We start from the raw sequence: 21,359 nt of genomic DNA, 5'->3' as shown, positions 1-21,359 counted from the left end.
TGGGTTTCAATTTGTAAATGTTTTTTTATTTGTATCGTGAGCGCATGAACTCAAAAGCACACGAGGGAGCAAACACAAGCGGGGGCGTTGATGTCGGGCGCTCACTGAGCGTGGACCAGAGCGCCGGCTCCTTGGCCGTAACCGAAGCCTTTGGGCCCGAAGTTCTTGGCATAACACGCTGTGGAGGGAGAGAGAGGAAGTACACATCAACAAGCTGCAGACCTCGGCATCCGCACATGACGGTCATTTCAAAGCTACGGATTTGGAAGGTGATGAAGAGAAACAGTTTCACAAGAGGTAAAAAAACATCACCAGTGTGAGAATTGTGTAGGTTGGTTATTATTTCCATGTCGTGCCAAACCTGCGGCCCGTCCCTCTAAACTATATCAAAACACCTTCCAGCCTAAAGTTAAAGGTCACCACGTTCTACGTGTATGTCCAATCCGTGTTGATGCTGAACAGTCGACTGAAGCGATACATTCCTCAGTGCTGTATTGACACGGGAAGCTGAGCTCCTGTGTTGAGCGCTGTGCCGCCAGGGCCTCCATGTACCAGGATGCATTGCGCGGGAGCTTCTGCAAGCCGGACTGAAAGTGTCCACAACATCGTCTGCGCTCATATCGTGCGAGGCCAATTTCACAGTTTGTAATATGAACAAATAGAACAGGGAATATGTGTTTCCCTGCAGCATCACGAGTACACGAGAAGCTTGATAAGGCGGCCTGCAGTTCTTCCTCGCCTCGCACTACTTCACTGTCACGTCAGGGATGCGGGAAGAACGGCACATTGCAGTTTTCCGGGTCAGTAAAGCGCTTAACACTGATTGGACCCCGTTCAAACGCTTTCATCTGTTCTTTCTGTACCTGTAAGTTAAATGTTTCATAGGTGCAGAGGCAATTTTGTGGATCATCCACGACAATCCAACAGAGATTCTTATGACAAAACAAGTGTTTATCTTTAAAAGTTAAAGGAATGCATGAAGATCCTCCATATCACACAGCAACGCATATTTTCCATTATTCAGACAAATTATTACCCATCCCCACTGAGTTCTAGTGTATTGAGATGAGCCACAGCTGGTGCTCTCTTTGTTTCATATCCATCTTCTAATAAATCACACCTTCATGGACAAAATGTTCTCCAGGTAAGAGGAACATTGAGTTTTACTGCATCACCTCCAGCGGTTTTAAGCACCTTCAGCAGAGTAGAGATCCAATGTGCCAGAGAACGTGTGTGTGTGTGCGTGTGCGTGTGCGTGTCTGTGTGTGTGTGTTCCCAGAGCAGTTCCCCAGCTCCACCTCTCAGGCTGTTTATCTCACATCAACGTGTGACGTTTACAAAGAGCTCACCACCAGGTTGTGGTCGGAACAAGGAAAGGTGCAGAGTTTCTGACTTGTTCTTGATCTTCTCTAAAAAAAAAAACACTCCTGGCTCGCTTTAAACAAAACATCTCCATCCTGCTGTCCACATGCGTCTCCGAGGCCCTGATTAGAGTAACAATATCCAGCTGCTCACACAAAGACGGGATGTCTCTTAACCGCAGACCGGCAGCAGCAGCAGCAGCGTCGGGCCTGTTTGGGTTTAGACCTAAGATGCAACATTCCTCCTCATCAGTCCATGGGTTCATCATGACACTCAGCAAAACATCCATGTCTCCTGTTTCACCAAACCCCAACAAGTCTCATTGTGCTGGGGAGGAGGGAGCGTCTCTGTCCGCTGGAGGGGAGCAGGCAGTGAGCAAACAGACACCAAATGTCAGGAATAACTCAGTTCTGCTGTCAGCTGACGTGCTCTCGTCAGCTGACAGCAGCGACGCCTCAGCTGCCAGAGCCGCTCTCCACACACCTTTGTCAATAACTAAATCTTAGCGGTTCTATTCATCGGTCCTATTTACTAATATCAGGCTCTGTGAGGCTGCAGCTAGACGCTAACATTAGCATTCTAACCACGCTGACCATCTTAGTTAGCGTGCTAACTTTTTATCGTTAGCGCCAAACACAAAGTAGAGTGGGTGATGAGATTTAAAAAATGAACAATGAGTAGACTTTTCCTAGAAAACAATGTATAGACCCATACAAATACAGTCACCTTTGACCCACTGCACTTATTTTGCCCACTGCTCTTATCAGGTAAAGTCTGTGGTATAACATTAGGCTCCAAGGCACAAGACGATCCACTGATTCTCAACCTCATCGTTTCTGCAACGTGAACGAGTACAAGCCAAACAGACAGCTGTGATAACAGGCTGAAGCTCCTCAGGATCTTTCTCTGCAGATGACAGCGTTTGAGTGAATTTAGTTCCATTGTATCACAACTCGTGTGGATGTTTTAGTGAGGAAATGTGTTGCATGGTGGATTTACTCTTCTCCTGCTCGGCCAAAACATGTGTTGGCAAACGCAAATGTTCTTTTCCCCTTGTGTTACTCTTGGCTCTCTGTGAGAGCTTAGTAATGGCAGTGATGGCATACGAAATTCGACAGAAACAATCTGCCGTCATGCTGGAAGTGAAATGTTCCACATGCTGTCTGATCGCTCCGTGTCAGGTGGTTTTATCTCACCTTTGCAGTAGATCTCTCCGTCTTTCTCGGTCTGAGTGGTCGACTCCAGGCTCTTACCACATTTTGCACAGCGGAAGCAGTTCTTGTGCCACGGCTGTGAGGAGAAAAGAGACGTGTTGTTGCTGTTCACTGTCTTCATGCTTTCATGCTAAGTCTACCTACCTTTGTCAGACAAAAACAAATGCTGTGTCAGCAGTTCTAAGCTGATAATAGCAGATGTTTCGTGGAGTGCACGTCATCGTTTCCTTCATCAAGTCCCATCAAAGCAGCGTACACAGAAAATTACAGGTTGTGCTTAGAGCCAATGAGTGGGGCCTCCTAGATTTCCTCCCATTAGGAAACGCACTAACCCGATGACATCACCTGCTATAAAACAGCTTGTGTGAATCACTCCACTCCCATTCTTGGAGGGAAAACAGGGATCCACGCACATCGTTGTTCTCCTGTGGACGAGTCAGAGACTCAGATCTTCCTCCTCAGAACCAAACATCCTGCCGAACCATCTCGGGGGTGCGAGCCCGTGACTTCCTCCACTGCGACTCTGCCAGAGCCCCGGTGTCCGGACCGCCCTCGCACGATTAACGCCAGCTGTGAGGAAGCTCCCGTCCCGACGCCGCGGCCCGGCTTCAGTCAGAAACACACAACCTGAGGGCTCTCGTTAGAGACGGCACCAGACCTCCTGCACGCGGTTCAGCACCGTGAAAAACCTGAACGCTCAATCCAGTCAAACGCGGCTACGGCCTGCCGTTTGAGATGCACATCACGATCCTGTGGATGTTCCAAGGAGGCAACACTGCCTAGAAGATTTGATTTCCGTCTGTGCTCAAACTGTAGGATGCATAATGGGAGAGTGGAATACACGCAACACATTTGAGAAGTCATTGTAAGCCTGTTCAGTTCACACCACGGCTTTGAACACCCGTTAAGGAGTAGAACAATGAATTCTGGGAGGAAGATCAGATCCCCGGGCCAGCCTACTTCTCTCGGTCAGTGTTGTCATGAGAATAAATTCATCCTCACCTCAGCCAAGAGTCATTATTTTGCTAACTTGGCTCCACTAGTGACAGCTTAATAATGGACTTGGGTCTTGGCTAACACCTTGGCGGATCCCAGACAGCACATGTTGTGTCTAAAGCGTGTCGGTCGTATCCGTGCTCGAGCCTCACTGCTGTCTTGGGCTAACCCGCTGGAGTCGGCACGCTAACAGGATCCAAAGGACAGGATTGTGAGCATAACCGTCTGGGACGAAGGTTTCGACCTGATGGTGGCCGGACATGAAAAGTCAACAGGTCATCAAAGTGATGACGAGTCACCTTGAGGGGAACATAAATATATGTACCAAGTATCTTCTCCATTCAGCAGGTGGTGAGATATTCCACTCAGAGGTCAAAGCTCTCACCTTGCCCGCCCCCATGATCTTCTCAGCTGCGTAGACGGAGTCTCCACACCGGCCACATTTGTCTGAACCTCCAAACTTCTGGGCAAATTTGGAGGGGTTGGGGTTGGTGGTCGGTCTGTGAGTCTGTGTCCTGAGGAGGAGGGAGGAGCATATGAAGAACATGACAAATTGTTTTCCAAAAAAACAAAACATGAATCCAAAAAATCATCATCATCATCCAAAGTCTTAATAAATGTAGTCTCTAAACAGGAGGCTGGAGTCGATCCTTTAAAAAGGTTCTTTAAGTCATAGAAAATCTATTTTTCTTTTCACACATTCTGTACATCTGTAAAAAGTGGATATTTTGAATCAAAACTCATTCTGTCCCAGAACCTCCTCTTTCCTAAAGAAAACATTTACTCATTCACTAAATAGTGAACCAAGTATGAGCCAAAACACTGACATGTGCAGTAATAAATACCTTCATAACTCCCTGGGTTAAGTATCTGTTAGACATGCATTCTTCACCTGTTGAGACTTTATGAATGATTGAAATAACTTTCTTTCCTCCAAGACAAAAAACTCCATGAGTAAACCTGGCGGCCCCGCTGTGTGAGCGGTGCTCACCGAGGGGTGACGGCGGCCCCGGGCTCCTGAATGAAGCCCTTTGTGGCGGACCGAGAGTTACATAATCAAGTCTTTCATGGCGGCCGTCACCTGACGCCGGAGGCAGGAGTAAACATTCCCATGAGGTGGGTGTGAGAGCCATCATAGACTTTAATAAGATGTGTTTTACTGATTCATAAGACACTCTTTTCCCCTGCGTTTGAGTCGTCGTCAGGACCCCAAATTAATTCCAGTACTGATATTTATTGTATGTATTTGTTCAGCAAAATCATGGGAAAAAAAATGTACACCTGCAAAAAAAAACAGTTTTAAAAGACATAAGTATGAACATCCAGCATATTATGAGCCAGATTCCCCAAAAATGCCTCCTGGAGCGTCAATAAGACACCTTTTTAAAGAAAGATTAGACGAAAAGAATCATAATCTGCAACAAAAATCACAATAAAACAAAGCTTTGGCCTGTTAGGAAGGAGTTTCAGTCAAAACACTGTGTCGTTTGGTTCAAAAGTGGGAAAAATGACATATTTTATGCCAAAAGATTGTCTGAATGGGGCATGCTGGGACTTAAAATGGGCGCGGGAGGATTCACTTTGTCGTGATGCGGTACGAGCGGCCAGAAAGTGGAGCCGCGTTAGACCGTGTTAGACCGTCTGTTAAACTCTCGGGTTATAGCTCTGAATGTTACACTTCAGCTTTAACTTTTCTCTTCTTGGATCGACAGTACAACCCAAAAAATAAATAATAAGTGGTTCAGGCGGTGAGACACAGAAAAGGGAAGCTGCGGTTCTCTGGTTGTAAAGCTGCGAGCAACAAGGGCCACACAAGGGCCAGTTTGACCGTGTCTGTAGTTGACATTGGTTTTCATGAACTCTGGTATGTATTTAAGAACAAAGTCCAGCACAACGGATGCTTTGGCAGCAACAACACGGTCACAGAGTCAGCAGCAAACATCTCGCTGATCTCACTGACCTCGTCCACCGCACAGCAACCACTTGAGTGAGATAAAAGATCCTTTATGCAGACGCTTCAAGATGTCCTTTGTGTTGGATTCAAGCCGTCAAATAGCAACATCGCAGAAGCAGGACACGCCCCTGAGACGCTGCACGCGCATACTTCACTTCACAGCACACCAGAGCAGACGGCTTTGCTTCCTCGTGGGCTTACTCTTCGTGTTTGATCCCCAGCCGCTCCCCTCGGTCCATGCTGAGCGTCCCGGCCCCCTGGCCGTATCCGTAGCCTTTGGGGCCGTACTTCTTCCCGTAGCAGGACTTGCAGTAGATCTCCTGGCCGTGAATAGCCAGCGTGGTGCTGTCCAAGCCCTTCCTGCAGACCACTGGGGAGACAAGGAGAGAAGGAGACAAGGAGAGAAGGAGTTACAGGGAGTGGAGCACGGGACCGTCCTGTGAGCAGGATTCAACTAGAAAAAAGGCTAAATGTGCGTGTTCTCGCTGGGAAAAACATTGTGACGTGAAACATTTAACATACTGAATGAAGGTTTAGTGGCGGCGACTTGAGCAGCAAACCGCCAGAAAAGTCTCCCTGAAGTCTCGCTCTGTGTTGTTACTCAAGCGTCTCCTGGTTTTGTTGACATAGCCGGGCCGGCCGCATGCCTTCTTAGTGCATGTGAGGGTCAATAATTATGAAAGAAGGAATCTCAAAAGTCATGTGAAAACTTTCGTCATTAGATTTTCAACATAACTAGTTTTTTTTCTGATGCAGTGCAGGATCCATGAGACCTAAACTCTGCAGGAGGAGTTGTTTTTGCATTGTGTGGAAAAACAAAAGCATTACAGTGGCTTAAGACGTTTCAGTGGCTGAAGCTGGGATTAGTGGAGTCCTTCACACGCTGACCTGCACTGTGTGACCGTCTGATACCAGTTTAATACTTCACACCGGCTGGGAAAGATGTCTCCATCTGCTCTCTGATCTCAAAACACGTTCAAAATGAAAGCTTTGGGAGCTTGTTTGAAGATTTCTGTATGTCCAATCAAATCTTCATACCCTGTGATGGTTCCTCTGAGTAGTTTCCCCCCCGACTGCAGTTACATCATCAGTCCTCATGCGTGACCGCTGGAAAAGAGTTTAGGCAAATCCACTAAAAGGACAAAGCCCCAGTTAGAGCACAAAGACTCGTATGAGGCTCTGTGTGACAGTTCTGTCAGTATCTAGATGCCTTTCATACACAGAAAGGAAAAGTGTTGAATGTCACAGAATGTCAAACTGAGAAACTGGAAAAAAGAAAAAAGAAAAGGCAAAGGAGAGCCAAGGACGGCAAGTCCCCGAGTCCATAATCTCCTCAGCAGGAATGTCAGACAAAGCTGCCGTTGTATGGGAACGGCTGGAGAAAACATCTTTTTGTGGCTCATGTTGCTTTGGTCTTCTCTTGATAGCAGCTAAATGAACGCGTTTGTATAATTCTGGTCTGTGCTGGCGCGTCAGGAGCAGGGCAGGAGGCCCCGCCCATCCAGCAGGCTGATACAAACACAGTGTGACATCAACACACAGAGAGACAAATGTCAGCGTGAGCTTCCTTTGACCTGCGGTGGAGAGGTGGAGCTGAGTCCACGGCCGTCTGCCGCTTGCACCGAGGGACATAACGCAATTTGTGCGGGTCGATGCAATGTCTGCTCCTAGCAGGTCTCACGATGACGCCATTACTTTTAACACTTTTAGCAAGGCAAACAGCTTGAAAGATGTCCGAGCTGCCAGAGACTTGTGTTTGTCTGCGAGCTGATGGAGGAACTCAGACGTGTGTGACGTAAGAGTTGGCTCTGGTGTGTTAACCTTCAGTGACCTTTTCCACTTGATCCTTTTCACAACGCTGCGCACACGTTTCCTCTGTCTGTCTGCCAGGTTTCAAATTGTGAAGAATTGCGTCGCTTACTTCAACATCACAAAGTGGTCGTTCACTCGTGCTTTACTACGCTGGCAAACTCTGCACTTTCATAAAGTTGTGTGACTCACAAGAGACCAACAAAAATAAAGAATATTCTAAAGGACAGCAGCATGGGAGGCTGAGGTATCCTGAGCAACACTATCCTACACTTCCCATAATGCCACTTTTCCATCGCCTCTTTTGCACAAACCATCCCACGTCTTCAAACTCCATGTCCCTGTGTTGGTAATACTTCATGTTAGCTCCTGCACAGAGGACATCCTCCAACTGTCGGAGTGGCGTAATACTGATCCAGACTGTTTGTATAAAGAAAGAAGCTTTGTGGCGGCTCGAGCTGGGAAATCAATGTGAGAATATGTGGTATGCTTAAGCACCGCTCTGCTCTTGAGATGTGATCTCAGTCCACAGGTGTCGGTGCTCCCGCCTTACTTACTGCAGAGAAAACAGCTTTTGTGGAAACTCTTCCCGTCACACTGCACCTCCTCGGCGTGGTAGACCGTCCCGCGGCACGCCGTGCACTCGTTGCCTCCTCCCCAGTTGGGCATCGTTTGTGTTTCTGAGAAGAGAGACGGAGACGGTGTGAGAGGCTGGACCATCTGGGGCGGGGATGCTGTGTCCGCCCCTCCTCCACTCGCTCTGATGAAGAGCTCTTTCACACAGGAAAGGTGACCGGGAAATTCAGCACGCATGTTTTTCAGCACTTCATTCACACACACACGCACACACACTTCCATCCGGAGGAAGTGGAAGTGTGGAGCCACAACCGTAGCACCTGATAAGCTATATTGGGGGGATGCCTTGTTTAAAAGCACATCCACTGTAGTTTTTAATAAAGGCGCGTGTTGTTCCTCCCATGAAGGTTTAATTTGTGTTTTGCCTTGTAAAGAAGCTGCTTTGCTGGATTTCTAACATCGCACAGGGTTGAACTGGATCCACTGCTCCAGGCCGCTCTGAGAAACAAAAACAATGCAGAAGAGGTCGGCCTAAACAACTCTGCGACCTGAAGGAATGTCTCAGGGCGCCGTGCCTTCTGGCTTTTGTTGCCTGTTGGGCCGTGAATGCAGGATACGAACACAAACAGCAGCTAAAGTAACCGCTGTGATCACCACAGAGCCGCCGTGACCCGACGCGCCCGCTCACTCCTGGACTCACATCTGTCTGCAATTACACACTCACTCCCCTTTACCAGATTGTGTCACGAGGGCGTTAATGAGGTTGCGTAACAGACGGATTTGACGTTTTCATCACCGCAAAGCAAGCCTGCGGTCATACTCAGGATGACGGATGTCCTTGATTCTTGAGCAGAAGCCATTAATCTGGTGGGCGCTCCTCTCAGCTGAATGAGAGGCTGCAGGACAGGCCCGGGCCTGACAGGGGGATCAAAAGAGCACTAACGTTACCCTTCAGAGTCCCCGCAGGGCGTTGGGTGTGATGAGAAGGCACACGACGACACGTCGGCTGACGCGGACTTCAAAGAAACCGCAGTCAGTTTAAAGCCTCACAGAGTTCAGTGGCGATGACTAGTCTGCAATGAAGGATCCACAAGTCTGCCTTTGACTCATTCATTATGCGTTTAAACTGAAGAACATGGAACATTTCATCCAGTGTTTGGACACCAGAAAATAATCTCAAGCCGCCCTGAGAGCGACCGAGGCTAATGACATGTTATCATCAGAGCACAACTCTTTGGACACTCTGGGAGACAGCACTGCCTTTACATTAAATTGCATCGGATTTGTATTTGAACTCTTCCTGGCACTCCTCAGAATACTATTGTCAGTACGGTGTGCTCCTTTGAGAACACACTGAACCAACAGCAGCAGCAGGACAAAGTGTCTCTGTCATCAATGTCTTTAATTGTGACTTGAGAGATCTCCAGTCTGTAGTACTTCCCCAGCTGTAAGCATCCTGGAGATCTCACAAAAGTGCACGAGGCAACGTTATTAGAGAAAGACCATTACATGTAGCTTATAAAAAGGACAACACAATAACTAGTTACTAGTTGTTCCGCATTTAAAACACTGTGCCGGTGAATGACACGTTCATGTAGCAGAGCCGATAGTTTGGTGGTTTGGCGTGTTATCTTCATCGTGTGTCTTGTTTTAGAATACTGTTCAGCAGCGCTGCAGAGTTTTGCATGAGATAACTTCTGCCCGTTTCTCCTTTCTTTCTTTCAGTACAAAGATTCACTTGGAACCTGCAGGGTTAGTAATTGAGCAAGAAGACATTACTGCCTTTACAACAAATTGCATCGGATTTGTATTTGAACTTTCCCTGGCACTTTTCAGAATACTATTGTCAATATGGTGTGACCTCTCTGCCCCTTGTTATACAACGTATAAGAAACACTAACAGTACAAATTATATATATATATATATATATATATATATATATATATATATATATATATATATATATATATATATATATATATATATATATATATATATATATATATACACACACATACAGTAACATCAAATCAAAGTTGGTCAGTAAACTGGTCGGAAATCCACAGGATTGAGTTTCAAAACAAATGTTTTAGAATGAAAAGACACAATGTTACCTGAGGGACCTTGAAGGAGCAGGTGTGGTGTTGGTGTGGTGTCTGCGCTCCAGATGAGGAAGAAGACTCTCCGGCTCTGACTCCTCCACTGAGGCTGCTGCGCCACAAGCTCGCAGAGTGATCGCAGTCGTTGCAGAGGCAGGAGGGGCTCCACGCTGCTGCCTTCAGGGGCCGTCAGAAAATATGAAACATGGGAGACGAGGGATCATTTATCGAGAAACTCAACCTCAACGATTTACAACCACCACCCACTGAGCAAACCCACCTTTACGCACACAGCCCAGCCAGGCAGACCCCGCTCAGTGTACCCTTGTGCACATTGAGGAATACTCAGCGACTCGGTTTGGAGTCTCCCGGCTGGAGACCAACGCGGCTAACCAAGCTCATCCCGAGTCTTCATGCGGCTACTTGTGGTGGCTGTTAACGCACTTTAGACCATCTGTCCCAAAAGCACAGTCCTTTCCCCTAAACCAATACTCAGACGAGCAGTCACGTTTACCGTCGCCACATGTAAACAAAGGGACAAAAGAAGCGCAACAAACTAACTTCACGCGCACCAAATCCAGGCGCTGCAGGTCCCGTCCTTCACCCTGCGCTGCTCCGTGCACAGGAACAACCCTCTGCAGGGGCAGGAGATGCTATTTGAAAAAGCTACCTGTTGCAGACGACGGCCCCGAGGCGAATGGCACTGTAGAAATACACATTTTGTTTGTTTGTTGCGTTTAAGGTGAATTTCAGCTGCAGAAGCAAACAAATAATTCCAACCTTTTTTTTTTATTGTACATTTAAATTGAGTGAAACAACCTCTCAATGACGGAATTAGTTTGACCCTTTGCTGTGGCGGCAAGATAACTGATATGTAGGCGATTATAGGCTACGTGTAATGGAAGGGATACAAATGTGTGGTATGCAAAATAACAGTGTTGCATTTATTCCACGCACAGCAGGAGGCCGACACTTGCATGAAAATAGTTGCACGGTTTACCAACAGACCTACTCTACAGCGTGATGTTTGAGGTTTATTAAATAATGACGGGCACGCTGTGTGTTCTGTTATCATGAACCAGAAGCATCTGAAGCATTGTTTCAGGCCTAAGTAACCTAAAACTAAATGTGACAAACTCTAAAACATGTCCCTATGAATCCTGCCTGCATGGCAGACACACTGCAAAGTGTTCCTGCCAGCTGAAACAAAGTGTTTCGCTAATGAACAACTGTATGGTAACCGTCTGTTACATTGAACTTGTATTTCAGGTCACATTTCACTGGAAAGCCTGACTGAACCTGCTCAGTGGATTCTCTCCCTGCAGAATCAATAACACATGAACTGACGCGATGCAGCGTCCTCCACCTACATGTTGATCTTTCTGTTAGTTTGTTTTTTCTAACTGTTCGGCCAAGTGGAGTAGTGGAGCTATTTCTTTTTATTATAGTTTGTTTGAATTATGTATTTTTTTCTACCATACTTTCTCTGTAGCACTCAGATTATTTTGAATGAAAAGTGCATTACAAATAAATGTACAAATATATATGTATGTATGTGTGTGTGTTTTATTATTAAATATATACAATAAGACTTTTTTTTATAATATTATCTAAAAAATAACCAACCTCCACGTTGAGGTGGCGGTTCGCCGAAGGAGAGTGGAGGTGTTGGACTACCAAGCCACCACTACAATTACACTATCTTCACGTTCTATTTAAAACTACATTGCAAATCATTCACAGTCAGGGTGCAGGATTAAAACCCCACTAATAAAAACACGTTTAATATATTCTCCAGCTCGCTGTGACTTCACAGAGACTGTTTTCACGTTTCAAAACGCTATATTTTTAAAGCTATTTGCTTTAATATGTCTGAGGCAGGTGTTCCAGGGAATTGTGGGTAATATTAATGAACAATTAGGTTAGAGCTTTGTGAATATGAACGTATGAAGAATTATCATAACATATTCGTAAACAAGTAACTTGCATCAGTAATGTACAGAGATTCATGAGATGGGCCACACGCTAAATCACACAGTGCGAGAAATATCCAGCAGGGGGCAGTAACAAAAACAAACATGGCACCTGCCGTAAAATAAAAAATGGAGAAGAAGAGGCCTCTGACAACAAATCAACTCCTCCATGCAGTGTTCACTAATGCAACTGGCAGTTTATAATATTACGTTTAATCTGTGTGTATATCTTATTTAGAGGAGACGTTGTGTTAGTCTAACTACCTCAGTCCCGTCTTTGTCATTTAGTTACAACCAATTACTAGCCAGCTGTGGCTGGTAGCTAGCTAGCTGGAGCCCAGCAGCTAACCTCGGCTAGCGTCCCTAAACATTTCAACACCGGTGCGAGAAGATGGACTCAAGTGTCTTCACGGCCGTTTCCAAAGGTTTGTTCACTGGAAAACTGAGAACGACTAAAAGCAAACCTGTCGGAAAAGTTGTAGTTGGCGATAGTTAAGCGAACGTTGACTTGTATCAGTGCTTTAACTCGAGCCAGGTTAGCTCAGTAGTTAACCATTAACTTCACGTTAGCAACGTTACCATGTCGCGTTTCTTCAGGCATCGCAGATCATTTTGCGTGCATGTGGTCACGCGCGTGACCCTCGTGAAGTGAACAGAGTGTTTGAACCTGGCAGATGGCTGACTGTGTGTGAGCAACATTGTGGTCATTGAACGTGCACTGAGTGATTCTAGTGGGGTTGCGTTCAAACCACCTCGCTGGTCCTGTAAGGGTTAGCTAATGGATAGCAGCGTCTACTTGGGGCAGCAAAGCTATTTGCTGTCCTCTCATTCGTGGTGAGTTTAAGTTGTGAATAAATACATCACTTTATTGTGTAATTACAAACTAATTATTTTGGCCAAATGAATCCCAGAATAACTGTAAATATCAGCCTCAGTCTGACTCTCCATCATCGTACAGTCTGATCATTAATTTGACAAATGTGATTTTGCCTTTTGTTGGCAGATAACATATCAGATGGTTGACAGAAAGGTCAGCTGCGTTCACTGCGTCTGACTCCTTCTCTATTCTTCAGGTGAGGCCTTACCTCTGGCGTCGCTGCGCCTCCTGGTTCCTCCTTTCCAGCTCATGGCAGCCTCCATGTGGCAGGTTCTGAGGAAACGAGACGTCTTGAACTACTGGAAAGTGGCCGAGTTTGTCTCTTTGGTGATGGACGTGGTCCCAGAGCTGCTAATGTACAAGCACAGGGCGCAACTTAATTTGGGATTAAGAGCCAGGGTGGGTACCAGTGGATGACACGAGGCATTTATTGCTTGTGTCATATATTTCTTTAGGATGGAGGCAGTTGATTGTGATAGACAGAAAAATATTAACTGTATCGTGAACAATATCTCCTTCATCAGTATATTCTTGAGTTGTGCCGAAGTGAACAGCCGGTGGAGCCTGACTTCATCTTGTCCATCTTGAACCAGATTAAACCACAACACCCAATCCTGAATGATGTAAGTGTTCCCAATCGAGATGAGTTCATTTCTAACCCTTTTTTAATTAAATTGTTTTACATTTCTGCTTCTTAGAACGGTATGTATTCATTGGCTTGGCAACAATCATATTAACACAACTCACAAGGTTTTCAGTCGTGAACATGTGTGTTACTTTATTGCAGATGAAAGAATCACAAGAAGAGGAAGTAGTGGTTAACTTTCTTGAGTTGATCCAGACTCTGCTCAAAGACCCCGAGGAGAGACACGTTTTCTTCCTGGTGAGGCGGTTTCACTTGCAGTGCAACATAAAAAAAAGCCGATACTGGATTTTGGTTGTGTACGTGCGGTGCAGTAAAATGTACTCTTTGTGTCTATCAAAGGAGGTCTTCCCTGCTGAGTATGGACCTCAGTATGACAGCGACTTGCAGATGCTGTTTTCAGAGTTCCTCTGTCGGCTGGCTCAGCTGTTGCCAGTTCCTGACCTCGAGCAGGTGAGAGGTGTCATTTTGTCATAATCTTTAATGAAAGGTGAACAGTATCTCATCATGAAAGAACAACTTAAACTACCGTATAAGCACCCCATGAGAAAGCTGGCTGCAGTGTTTCATGTACAAAATGAAGTGAGGACATTTGCTTCGGTAAATGTATTTCAGAATGTGTCGTGATCTTGTTTTTATGAGATCATTATAAGTCTGCAGTTGTGTGTAGTGTCAGTTGTGTGTAGATAATATTTATCAGAGCAATACGATAATATCAAACTGCGAGTCTAGACTAAATGAGGGGCCGTGTTACACAAATATCACAGAACATTATTGGTCAGTGATGTGTTTTACCATTTTTGTCTTTGTGTCCTGTTTCTGAAATTGAGATGTTTAGATTATTTTGGATTTGGTGTTCATGTGTGTTTTCTCGCATTCCCCGCAGACTGTTTCCTGGCTTGGAGCCGAACGCTCCGTGTTGGAGGACTGTGTGCGTTCAGTCTCGGAGCCTACAGACCTGAACGTTTTGCTCCAGTGCCACAAACGCCTCGGACATTTAGAGCAGCACGGTGAGTCCCTTCCCACACCCGCTGCCGTTGTGTTTCTCTGACGGAGCTCTACGACGATAACATCTATGTCACCCGTGTCCTTCTTTCTTTGTGGGGTCGTGCAGTTCCACCCTCCAGCATGGGCGACAGCATCCTGTCCTCCCTCTCCGCAGCCCCGTCTAGCAGAGCGGCCAAACCTACGGAACAACCCGACCGATCGGATCCGCCGCGGGGCCTCAGCGATGACACACACGCGGAGCCATTTGTGGATGACGTAGCAGTCGAAATCATCGCAGTGACCGATTACGAGGAAGTGGAGGTGGACGCGAGCGCAGACATCCAGGTGGAAAACTGCTTCCAAGGAACAGCCGTGGACGGCGAGGCCGACGATTCGCCGGTAGCGCTTCTTGAAGAGGAAGCGACCGTGGAAGAAGCGGCGGGGGAAGAGCCAACGCAGGGTGAAGCTGCGAGCGGCTCGGCGGACATCGTCCACTCAGAGCTTAGCAAGGACGACTTGGCGTCCTCCCACGAAAAAGTCTCTGCGGGACCTCATGACTGCCCGGACTGTGAGAAGAAATTCAAGTTTGCCTCCTCGCTCATCGCCCACAGGGTCATCCACACGGGGGAACGCCCTCACCGGTGCAACGACTGCGGCCGCTGCTTCTCGTTCAGGCAGTCCCTCGACAGGCACAGGCACACGCACAGAACCGGACGCAAGTACAACTGCGTCGTCTGCAGGGAGACCTTCCACTCCTTGTCGGCCCGCACGGAGCACAAGCACACGCACATGGAAGACGGGGTGTACGTGTGCCGCCGGTGCGACAGGAAGTTTAACTGGGAGCTGGCGCTCGCAAGGCACCTGAAAACTCACGCCGATGACGCAGCGAGCCGCGAGGATCTGCAGGATGTGCAGGAGGTGGTCATCGGAGATGAAGATGTCAGCGAGGACGTGCAGGAGGTGGTCGTCCGCGATGAAGATGTCAGTGAGGGTCCCGTTGTGGATCATGTGGATCGAGATCCGGAGAACGCGGAGGTTCAGAGCAGTGAGCCCGTCCCCGCTGAGCCCGAATGCACCGTCTCTGAACCGGAGACGGAGGTCGTTTCCCCGGCGAAGGTCCGCACAAGTGGACGCAAGCGCAAGCCGACCATGAAGATCCAGGTGATAAATTTACAGAAGCACATGGCAACTAAACGAAGGAGGGAGATCACCAAGGCCAACCCTGTAGAGCTCAAGCCTTTCGATTGGTAAAAACCGCCCGTCTTCATCCCCGTCTCACAAATGGTTTATTTCATCTGTCCTGGTTTTATTACAGGTTTTCTACATGCAAATAGAATGTGATTTCTTATGTTGATTTTTCCTTTCACTTGAACAGTGCAGAGCACTCTTACGGGTCGCCCATCGTCTCTGCAAAGGACGGTGAAGAGAGTGAGTGTTCATTTTTAGAGATACCTTTTTTTTTTTTTTTACAGACTCTTAGAGATCTGAGCAGTTAAGACGCAGAAAAATGAGCCAAAGCTGCTAAAACCAATCTGGTAACTACAGGCCAGAACACATAAACAATCACTCAGTAATTTGCTTTAAAAAAAAGGAAAAATTGGAAAAAACTAGTCATGCACAAGGAAATAGCTTGCAATGACTTTTGTTTATTTTTTTAATTCATGACATTGTTTGCATCAAGATGGTCAAAAGTTGACATTGAATAAGTATTTGTCATGCAGTTATTAGTATAATTATTTCACAAGGAAAGAATTCCAACATCTTCCCAATAGTTTTCCATTTAATTACACTCATGGTCAAATTGTTGGATAATTAATTTCCAGAATATTCCTTAATGCCACATAGAAAATCCAAATTGTAAACAGAAAATGTTACAATTATTTGTTGAACTTAAACACTTCCTTTACTTCTTTTTCCAAAAGGTTCTGTCGCCGATGTCACATCAGCTGCTTTTTCCTGTCCTCAATGCTCCTTCCACCACTCCAAAGAGGCCCAGGTCCAGCAGCACATTGACAAGGTCCACTCCGTTGAGACCGAGGATGACGAGCCGTCCTCTCTGCCCCTCGCGGATGAAGAGGGCCGCTTCAGCTGCCCGGACTGTGAGAAGAGCTTCAAGTTCCAGTCCTTACTAAAAGCCCACCAGCGCATCCACACGGGCGAGCAGCCCTTCCTGTGTTCCCAGTGCGGACGGCGGTTCTCCTTCAAACAGTCGCTGGAGAGGCACAGGCAGACGCACAAAACCGGGCGCAAGTACGAGTGCCTGATCTGCGGCGAGTTCTTCAAGTCCCTGGTGGCTCAGCGGGAGCACAAGAGCACCCACATGGAGAACGGCGAGTACCTGTGTTCGGAGTGCGGCCGGGCGTTCGCCTGGAAGTCCGCACTGGTGAGACACCTGAAGACCCACGGCGAGGATGCTGAGAAGGCCGGGCGTCCTTACAAGTGCCCGCGCTGCGACCTGGGCTTCAGCTGTGCCAGCTACCTCAACCGGCACCTCCAGACTCACCAGGAAGAGCGAGTGCACACGTGCAACTGCGGCAAGAGCTTCGCCTACCGGGCGGCCCTCACCGCGCACCAGCGCATCCACCAAAAGGAGCGGCCGCACACGTGCACGCAGTGCGGCAAGGGATTCCTCTACAAGGGGGGTCTGCTGAGCCACATGAAGATCCACTCCGAGGACATGCCCTTCATGTGTTCCTTCTGCGGCAAGAGCTTCAAGAGGGAGCGCAACATGAAGAAGCACGAGCGCTGCCACACCCGGGAGGACGTCTTCAGCTGCTCGCAGTGCGACAAGAGCTTCGTCTACAAGGCCACCCTGATCCGCCACGAGCTGACGCATTCGGGCGAGCGGCCGTACCTCTGCTCCGACTGCGGGAAGGGCTTCTTCTCCCACGCCGAGCTCTTGAAGCACGAGCGGTTCCACACGGGCCACAAGCCCTTCCAGTGCCCCCACTGCGGCAAGAAGTTCACGCAGTCCTGCTACCTGACCATCCACCTGCGCTACCACACGGGGGTTCGGCCGTACTCCTGCAGCGAGTGCGACAAGAGCTTCCTCAGCGCCAACCGCCTGAAGAGACACCAGCGGACGCATTCGGGTGAAAAACCATACCTGTGCGTGGAATGCGGGAAGGGATTCAGGCAGTCGTATAACCTCAAGATGCATCAACGGACGCACATCATGAAGATAAAGTAGTCAAGACTTTTAACTGTTGATTCATATTTGGAAATAGAGCATAGATGAGTTTAGAGTGGGACGGTCAATCGGAGATGGATCAGTGTGACTTAATCTCAGATGCGATTCGGAGTGAACTGCTTCTAGGATAGAAACTTGCTCTAGGAAGAAGAGGTTCATGTTGAAAGTCTTCCGTTACACTGAATGCATTTGATTGCCAGCTTGTGTTGCAATTAAAGCGCACAGTGTTATTTTTTAGATGCATTGTGATGCCATTTATTTCCTCCTTATCTTGACTCGATCTTTAAATAATGAACAAAAAGGTACATAAATCCAGTCTTTTATTGTGGGCATGTTATACAACAGACAACTGCATTGGAAAAAGAGGATTGAAACATACATTACATGTTCTTATCAGCAGTGGGTTTGAACTCAGTAACACAAACACACAGTGCAGGCTGTCCTCAGACCAGCAGTAGTTCATACAACTGTTCCACAGCGAGGCACGGGTCATCGTTGCGTTAGACATCGCACACCACTGGGTTTACTGACAAACTTCAACTGTATGAAGAGGACCAACAGGCATTATGAATTGTGCTTGTCATTTACTGGAAGTTTAATTTGAAAACCGAAGAAGTTATAAGTACGAGACAAACTACGCTACTGCTGAGGTAGCACTACGAAACCGCCGAGGGCAGTGAAGCTGCACCTACACGGCGATGTGCAGAGTGATGGGGCAGTGGTCGCTTCCCAGGGCTTTGTTGCGGATCTTGCTGTCGCACAGGCCCGGCAGCAGGCTGGTTGACAGTATGAAGTAATCCAGCCTCCAGCCCACGTTCTTTGCGCGGGAGTTCATCATGTAGGTCCAGAAGGTGTAAGCGTTGGCCTGCTCCGGGTAGAGCTCGCGGAAGCTGTCTGTGAAGCCGGCCTCCAGCAGCTCGCCCATGCCCTCGCGCTCCTCGGGGGTGAAGCCGGCGTTCTTCTTGTTCCCCTTGGCGTTCTTCAGGTCGATCTCCTGGTGCGCGACGTTGAGGTCGCCGCACAGCACCAGGGGCTTCTGCATGTCCAGCTCGCTCAGGTACGCCCGGAAGTCCACGTCCCAGGTTTTGCGGTAATCTAAGCGCACGAGGCCTCTGCCGGAGTTGGGCACGTAGGCCGTCACCAGGTAGAAGGTGGGGAACTCGGCGGTGATGACGCGGCCCTCCTTGTCGTGCTCTTCTTTGCCTGGAGCGTCGGAAGAGAAGGAGCCGTTAACAATCGTCTTCACAGTTCAATCATTCATTGTGTAGGTTTGTGTTGGAGGGTAATTCAAACTCAGCGAGGCCAAGACGCTCTACAATATTTATGACAGCTCGTCAACAATCGTTCTGACATTTTGGGAAATGATTCCTCATCTGTACAGTAAATGTTGAGCTACGTTAGCAGCCTTAGCATAAAAACTGGAAACTGCTACCATGGCTCTGTTTAAAATGTAAAATCTACACCTCACTAATTTACACATTATCTCATTTGTTTGCTTAAAACAAAAACAAAAAGTGTAAAAGCTATAATTAGCAATTTTTATGCTGAATATGGGAGCAGCCGGTGGGGACTACAGGAAGTTACTGCCTCCAGCTAAGTATTACTGTAAACCAGATGAAATGTGGAGAAAGTGTAATCTTAAATGTATTTTGATGTCATTTTTAAACACTCAAACAATTAAAATAGATATATTTTAGCAAATAAACAAGTATTTCTGTCATTTCCAGCCACCAATGTCGGTCCAGGACTCCGTAGACCAACGATAGGTCTGCTCTCGAGGCCCAGGAGAAGACGCCACTCACCAATGCCATAGGTGACTTTGACGGGTTCAGTCTTGCACAGCATGGCCACACCGCTGTAACCGTCCTTCTCATCCGACGCAGACCAGTACTTGTGAGGGTACTCGGGCATCGAGGTGATGTCAGCAGGGAGGGATTTCTCGGCACACTTTGTCTCCTGCAGGCACAGAACATCTGGAGACTCCTCGCGCACCCACTGGGAGGAAGAACACAAGCGGCCGCCGTTAAAAGGGCTCTCAAAACGCGACTGGGCCAATTGTTAATATTGCTTTCGGTCACTGCAAACGCACGTCCAGGCCGTTCTTCTTCACCCAGGCCCTCAGGCCGTCCACGTTCCAGGAGGTGATCTTCATGTTGGCGTCGCGGCCGTCTTTGCTGGTCATTTTGTCAGGAGGGTCTTCATACAATATCGGGGCCTCTGGTTCCTTAGTCTTCTTGGTTTTCTTTGCTGAAGCTGTGAGGCGGAAAACACAGGGTCATGAAAGTGACACACACACACTTCAGTGAAGAAAATGCATTCAAAAGATGTTCGATGTGCGGTAGAAGGGTCTGTCGTACCGGAGCCCGTGTCATTATCTCCGTCCGCGCCTGCCGCCTCCACCTCCTCCGCTGCCTTCTTGCCTCTCTTCATACTTGAACTCACTCGGACTGCAAACACACCTCGCAGACACACAGCACGCACACACAACACCGCACACGCCGCTGGGAAGGGGAGGGACAGGAGTCATTTATGTGATGCTTTTCTCTGAATCCATTATCAGCATTTGGGTGAAATTCTCCTTTGAACAAAATGTTCATGAATACTTTCTGTGGGCATATGCAAGCGTTTAAGTTGTTTCCCCACTGTGCCATGAATGACATCATTTTCTGTCGGTCAGATAACACAAAAAAAAACTATTTGAAGAGGTCACCTTGAATTCTGGGAATTATTGTGATGGGTTTTTTTCTGGCGTAGGCCTTATTTTTTGACAAAACCATGAAAATAGTTAACATTAATTCCAATTCAACAGATTAAAGGTTTTAAGTCGACGGTCAAAAGGTTGAGAACTGATGTTCACGACGATCAGCACTGTTTCTGTACGATGATAACTCATTATTTTGGAAATTGTTGTGAAATCTCATATGCAAAGCATTTACATAACTGTGTTAAATATTTCAGTGCTCTCGGTTGGACCAACTTTGTACCGGAGGCTAATTCTAAATGACCTCGAAAATACATGTTTTACTATGTACTGCACTTTATTCATCTGCACATTCACAATAACACATAGAGGCTCTATGCATTACACTAGCTTTGGATGGCGACCTACGATTAGTGTCCGAATAATGCAAAATGATAATGCAAAATCTTTCCATACAGTATTTAGATTTATTGACACGTTAATCCTCTGACAAAGTGGAAGCAATCGGGACGTTTATTTGGATGCAAGTCGTTGCTGTTAGGAGCACATCAAATACAAAATATGAATAAATGATTATCCCACTAGATGCAAAATTAACAACATGCACGAAGAAGACGTAAAACACTCAAACAAAGAGATATGCACTGTTTCCACGCGTCACACAACAGGTTGTGTGGCCAGCTATGCTAACGTTAGCTTGTCCTACGTGACAAAGAGAAGCGAGCAGCGGCGGACGGCCTGCGCCGAGACTCAATGGAGGGGAACAATCCAGCTAGCTTAATTAGCTCCATAATATACATCTTATTTGATTATGTACTAATGCAAATGCGGCAAACCAATGCGTGTGTTTTAATTTCAACCAGCAACACGTTTCAGGAAAAGGAGATGCAAATAATCTTACTTGCACTTCCACAACAGGATGCAAAGACGAGCTAAGCACTTCTTCTGTCACTCCCCCAAACCAAACTCACAATGCA

General features: G+C 47.2%; 3 protein-coding genes across 4 annotated transcripts; 1 reads left to right on the top strand and 2 right to left on the bottom strand.

The window, feature by feature from the left end:
- Positions 1–4: 4 nt before the first annotated feature.
- csrp2 (cysteine and glycine-rich protein 2) lies at positions 5–10,629 on the bottom strand. 2 transcript variants are annotated; one of them, XM_068586144.1, is made up of 7 exons: positions 10,292–10,629; positions 10,027–10,188; positions 7,893–8,015; positions 5,728–5,896; positions 3,958–4,087; positions 2,559–2,652; positions 5–178 (listed from the first exon to the last, which is right to left on the bottom strand). In XM_068586144.1, exons 3-7 carry the CDS (start codon positions 8,002–8,004, stop codon positions 102–104), a joined length of 582 nt encoding a protein of 193 aa, XP_068442245.1. In that variant the 5' UTR covers positions 8,005–8,015; positions 10,027–10,188; positions 10,292–10,629; the 3' UTR covers positions 5–101. The 2 variants fall into 2 exon arrangements, with proteins under 2 accessions (XP_068442245.1, XP_068442246.1); XM_068586145.1 differs by having other exon boundaries at positions 10,027–10,184.
- A 1,571-nt stretch (positions 10,630–12,200) lies between these two features.
- On the top strand, positions 12,201–17,918 carry LOC137791668 (zinc finger protein 11-like). The gene is made up of 9 exons (XM_068586778.1): positions 12,201–12,409; positions 13,058–13,260; positions 13,386–13,484; positions 13,649–13,744; positions 13,847–13,957; positions 14,391–14,514; positions 14,619–15,738; positions 15,867–15,919; positions 16,414–17,918. Exons 1-9 carry the CDS (start codon positions 12,376–12,378, stop codon positions 17,679–17,681), a joined length of 3,108 nt encoding a protein of 1,035 aa, XP_068442879.1. The 5' UTR covers positions 12,201–12,375; the 3' UTR covers positions 17,682–17,918.
- Positions 17,919–17,984: 66 nt separating this feature from the next.
- On the bottom strand, positions 17,985–21,358 carry apex1 (APEX nuclease (multifunctional DNA repair enzyme) 1). The gene is made up of 5 exons (XM_068586779.1): positions 21,284–21,358; positions 20,039–20,182; positions 19,771–19,934; positions 19,484–19,676; positions 17,985–18,884 (listed from the first exon to the last, which is right to left on the bottom strand). Exons 2-5 carry the CDS (start codon positions 20,109–20,111, stop codon positions 18,370–18,372), a joined length of 945 nt encoding a protein of 314 aa, XP_068442880.1. The 5' UTR covers positions 20,112–20,182; positions 21,284–21,358; the 3' UTR covers positions 17,985–18,369.
- Position 21,359: the final 1 nt, after the last annotated feature.

This window comes from Clinocottus analis, unplaced genomic scaffold (genome assembly GCF_023055335.1).
Source record: "Clinocottus analis isolate CAN_PGR_092001 unplaced genomic scaffold, fCliAna1.0.p SCAF_20, whole genome shotgun sequence".
Taxonomy (NCBI): Eukaryota; Metazoa; Chordata; class Actinopteri; order Perciformes; family Cottidae; genus Clinocottus; species Clinocottus analis.
Note: the sequence above shows the minus strand (reverse complement) of the source record. Positions and strands in the feature narration are given on the sequence as shown.

Bases quoted from the DNA above. Each gene is read 5' to 3' on its own strand.
- csrp2 (XM_068586144.1), bottom strand. From the start codon at position 8,004: ATGCCCAACTGGGGAGGAGGCAACGAGTGCACGGCGTGCCGCGGGACG. The intron at 5,897-7,892 runs GTAAGTAAGGCG...TTGTCTCCCCAG, and splicing joins CAAAAGCTGTTTTCTCTGCA to TGGTCTGCAGGAAGGGCTTG. The intron at 2,653-3,957 runs GTGAGAGCTTTG...TTCTCCTCACAG, and splicing joins AGATCATGGGGGCGGGCAAG to CCGTGGCACAAGAACTGCTT.
- LOC137791668 (XM_068586778.1), top strand. From the start codon at position 12,376: ATGGACTCAAGTGTCTTCACGGCCGTTTCCAAAG. The intron at 12,410-13,057 runs GTTTGTTCACTG...TCTATTCTTCAG, and splicing joins CTTCACGGCCGTTTCCAAAG to GTGAGGCCTTACCTCTGGCG. The intron at 13,745-13,846 runs GTGAGGCGGTTT...TGTCTATCAAAG, and splicing joins AGAGACACGTTTTCTTCCTG to GAGGTCTTCCCTGCTGAGTA.
- apex1 (XM_068586779.1), bottom strand. From the start codon at position 20,111: ATGAAGAGAGGCAAGAAGGCAGCGGAGGAGGTGGAGGCGGCAGGCGCG. The intron at 19,935-20,038 runs GTACGACAGACC...TCCGCCTCACAG, and splicing joins AGATAATGACACGGGCTCCG to CTTCAGCAAAGAAAACCAAG. The intron at 19,677-19,770 runs GTGCGTTTGCAG...TCTTCCTCCCAG, and splicing joins TGAAGAAGAACGGCCTGGAC to TGGGTGCGCGAGGAGTCTCC.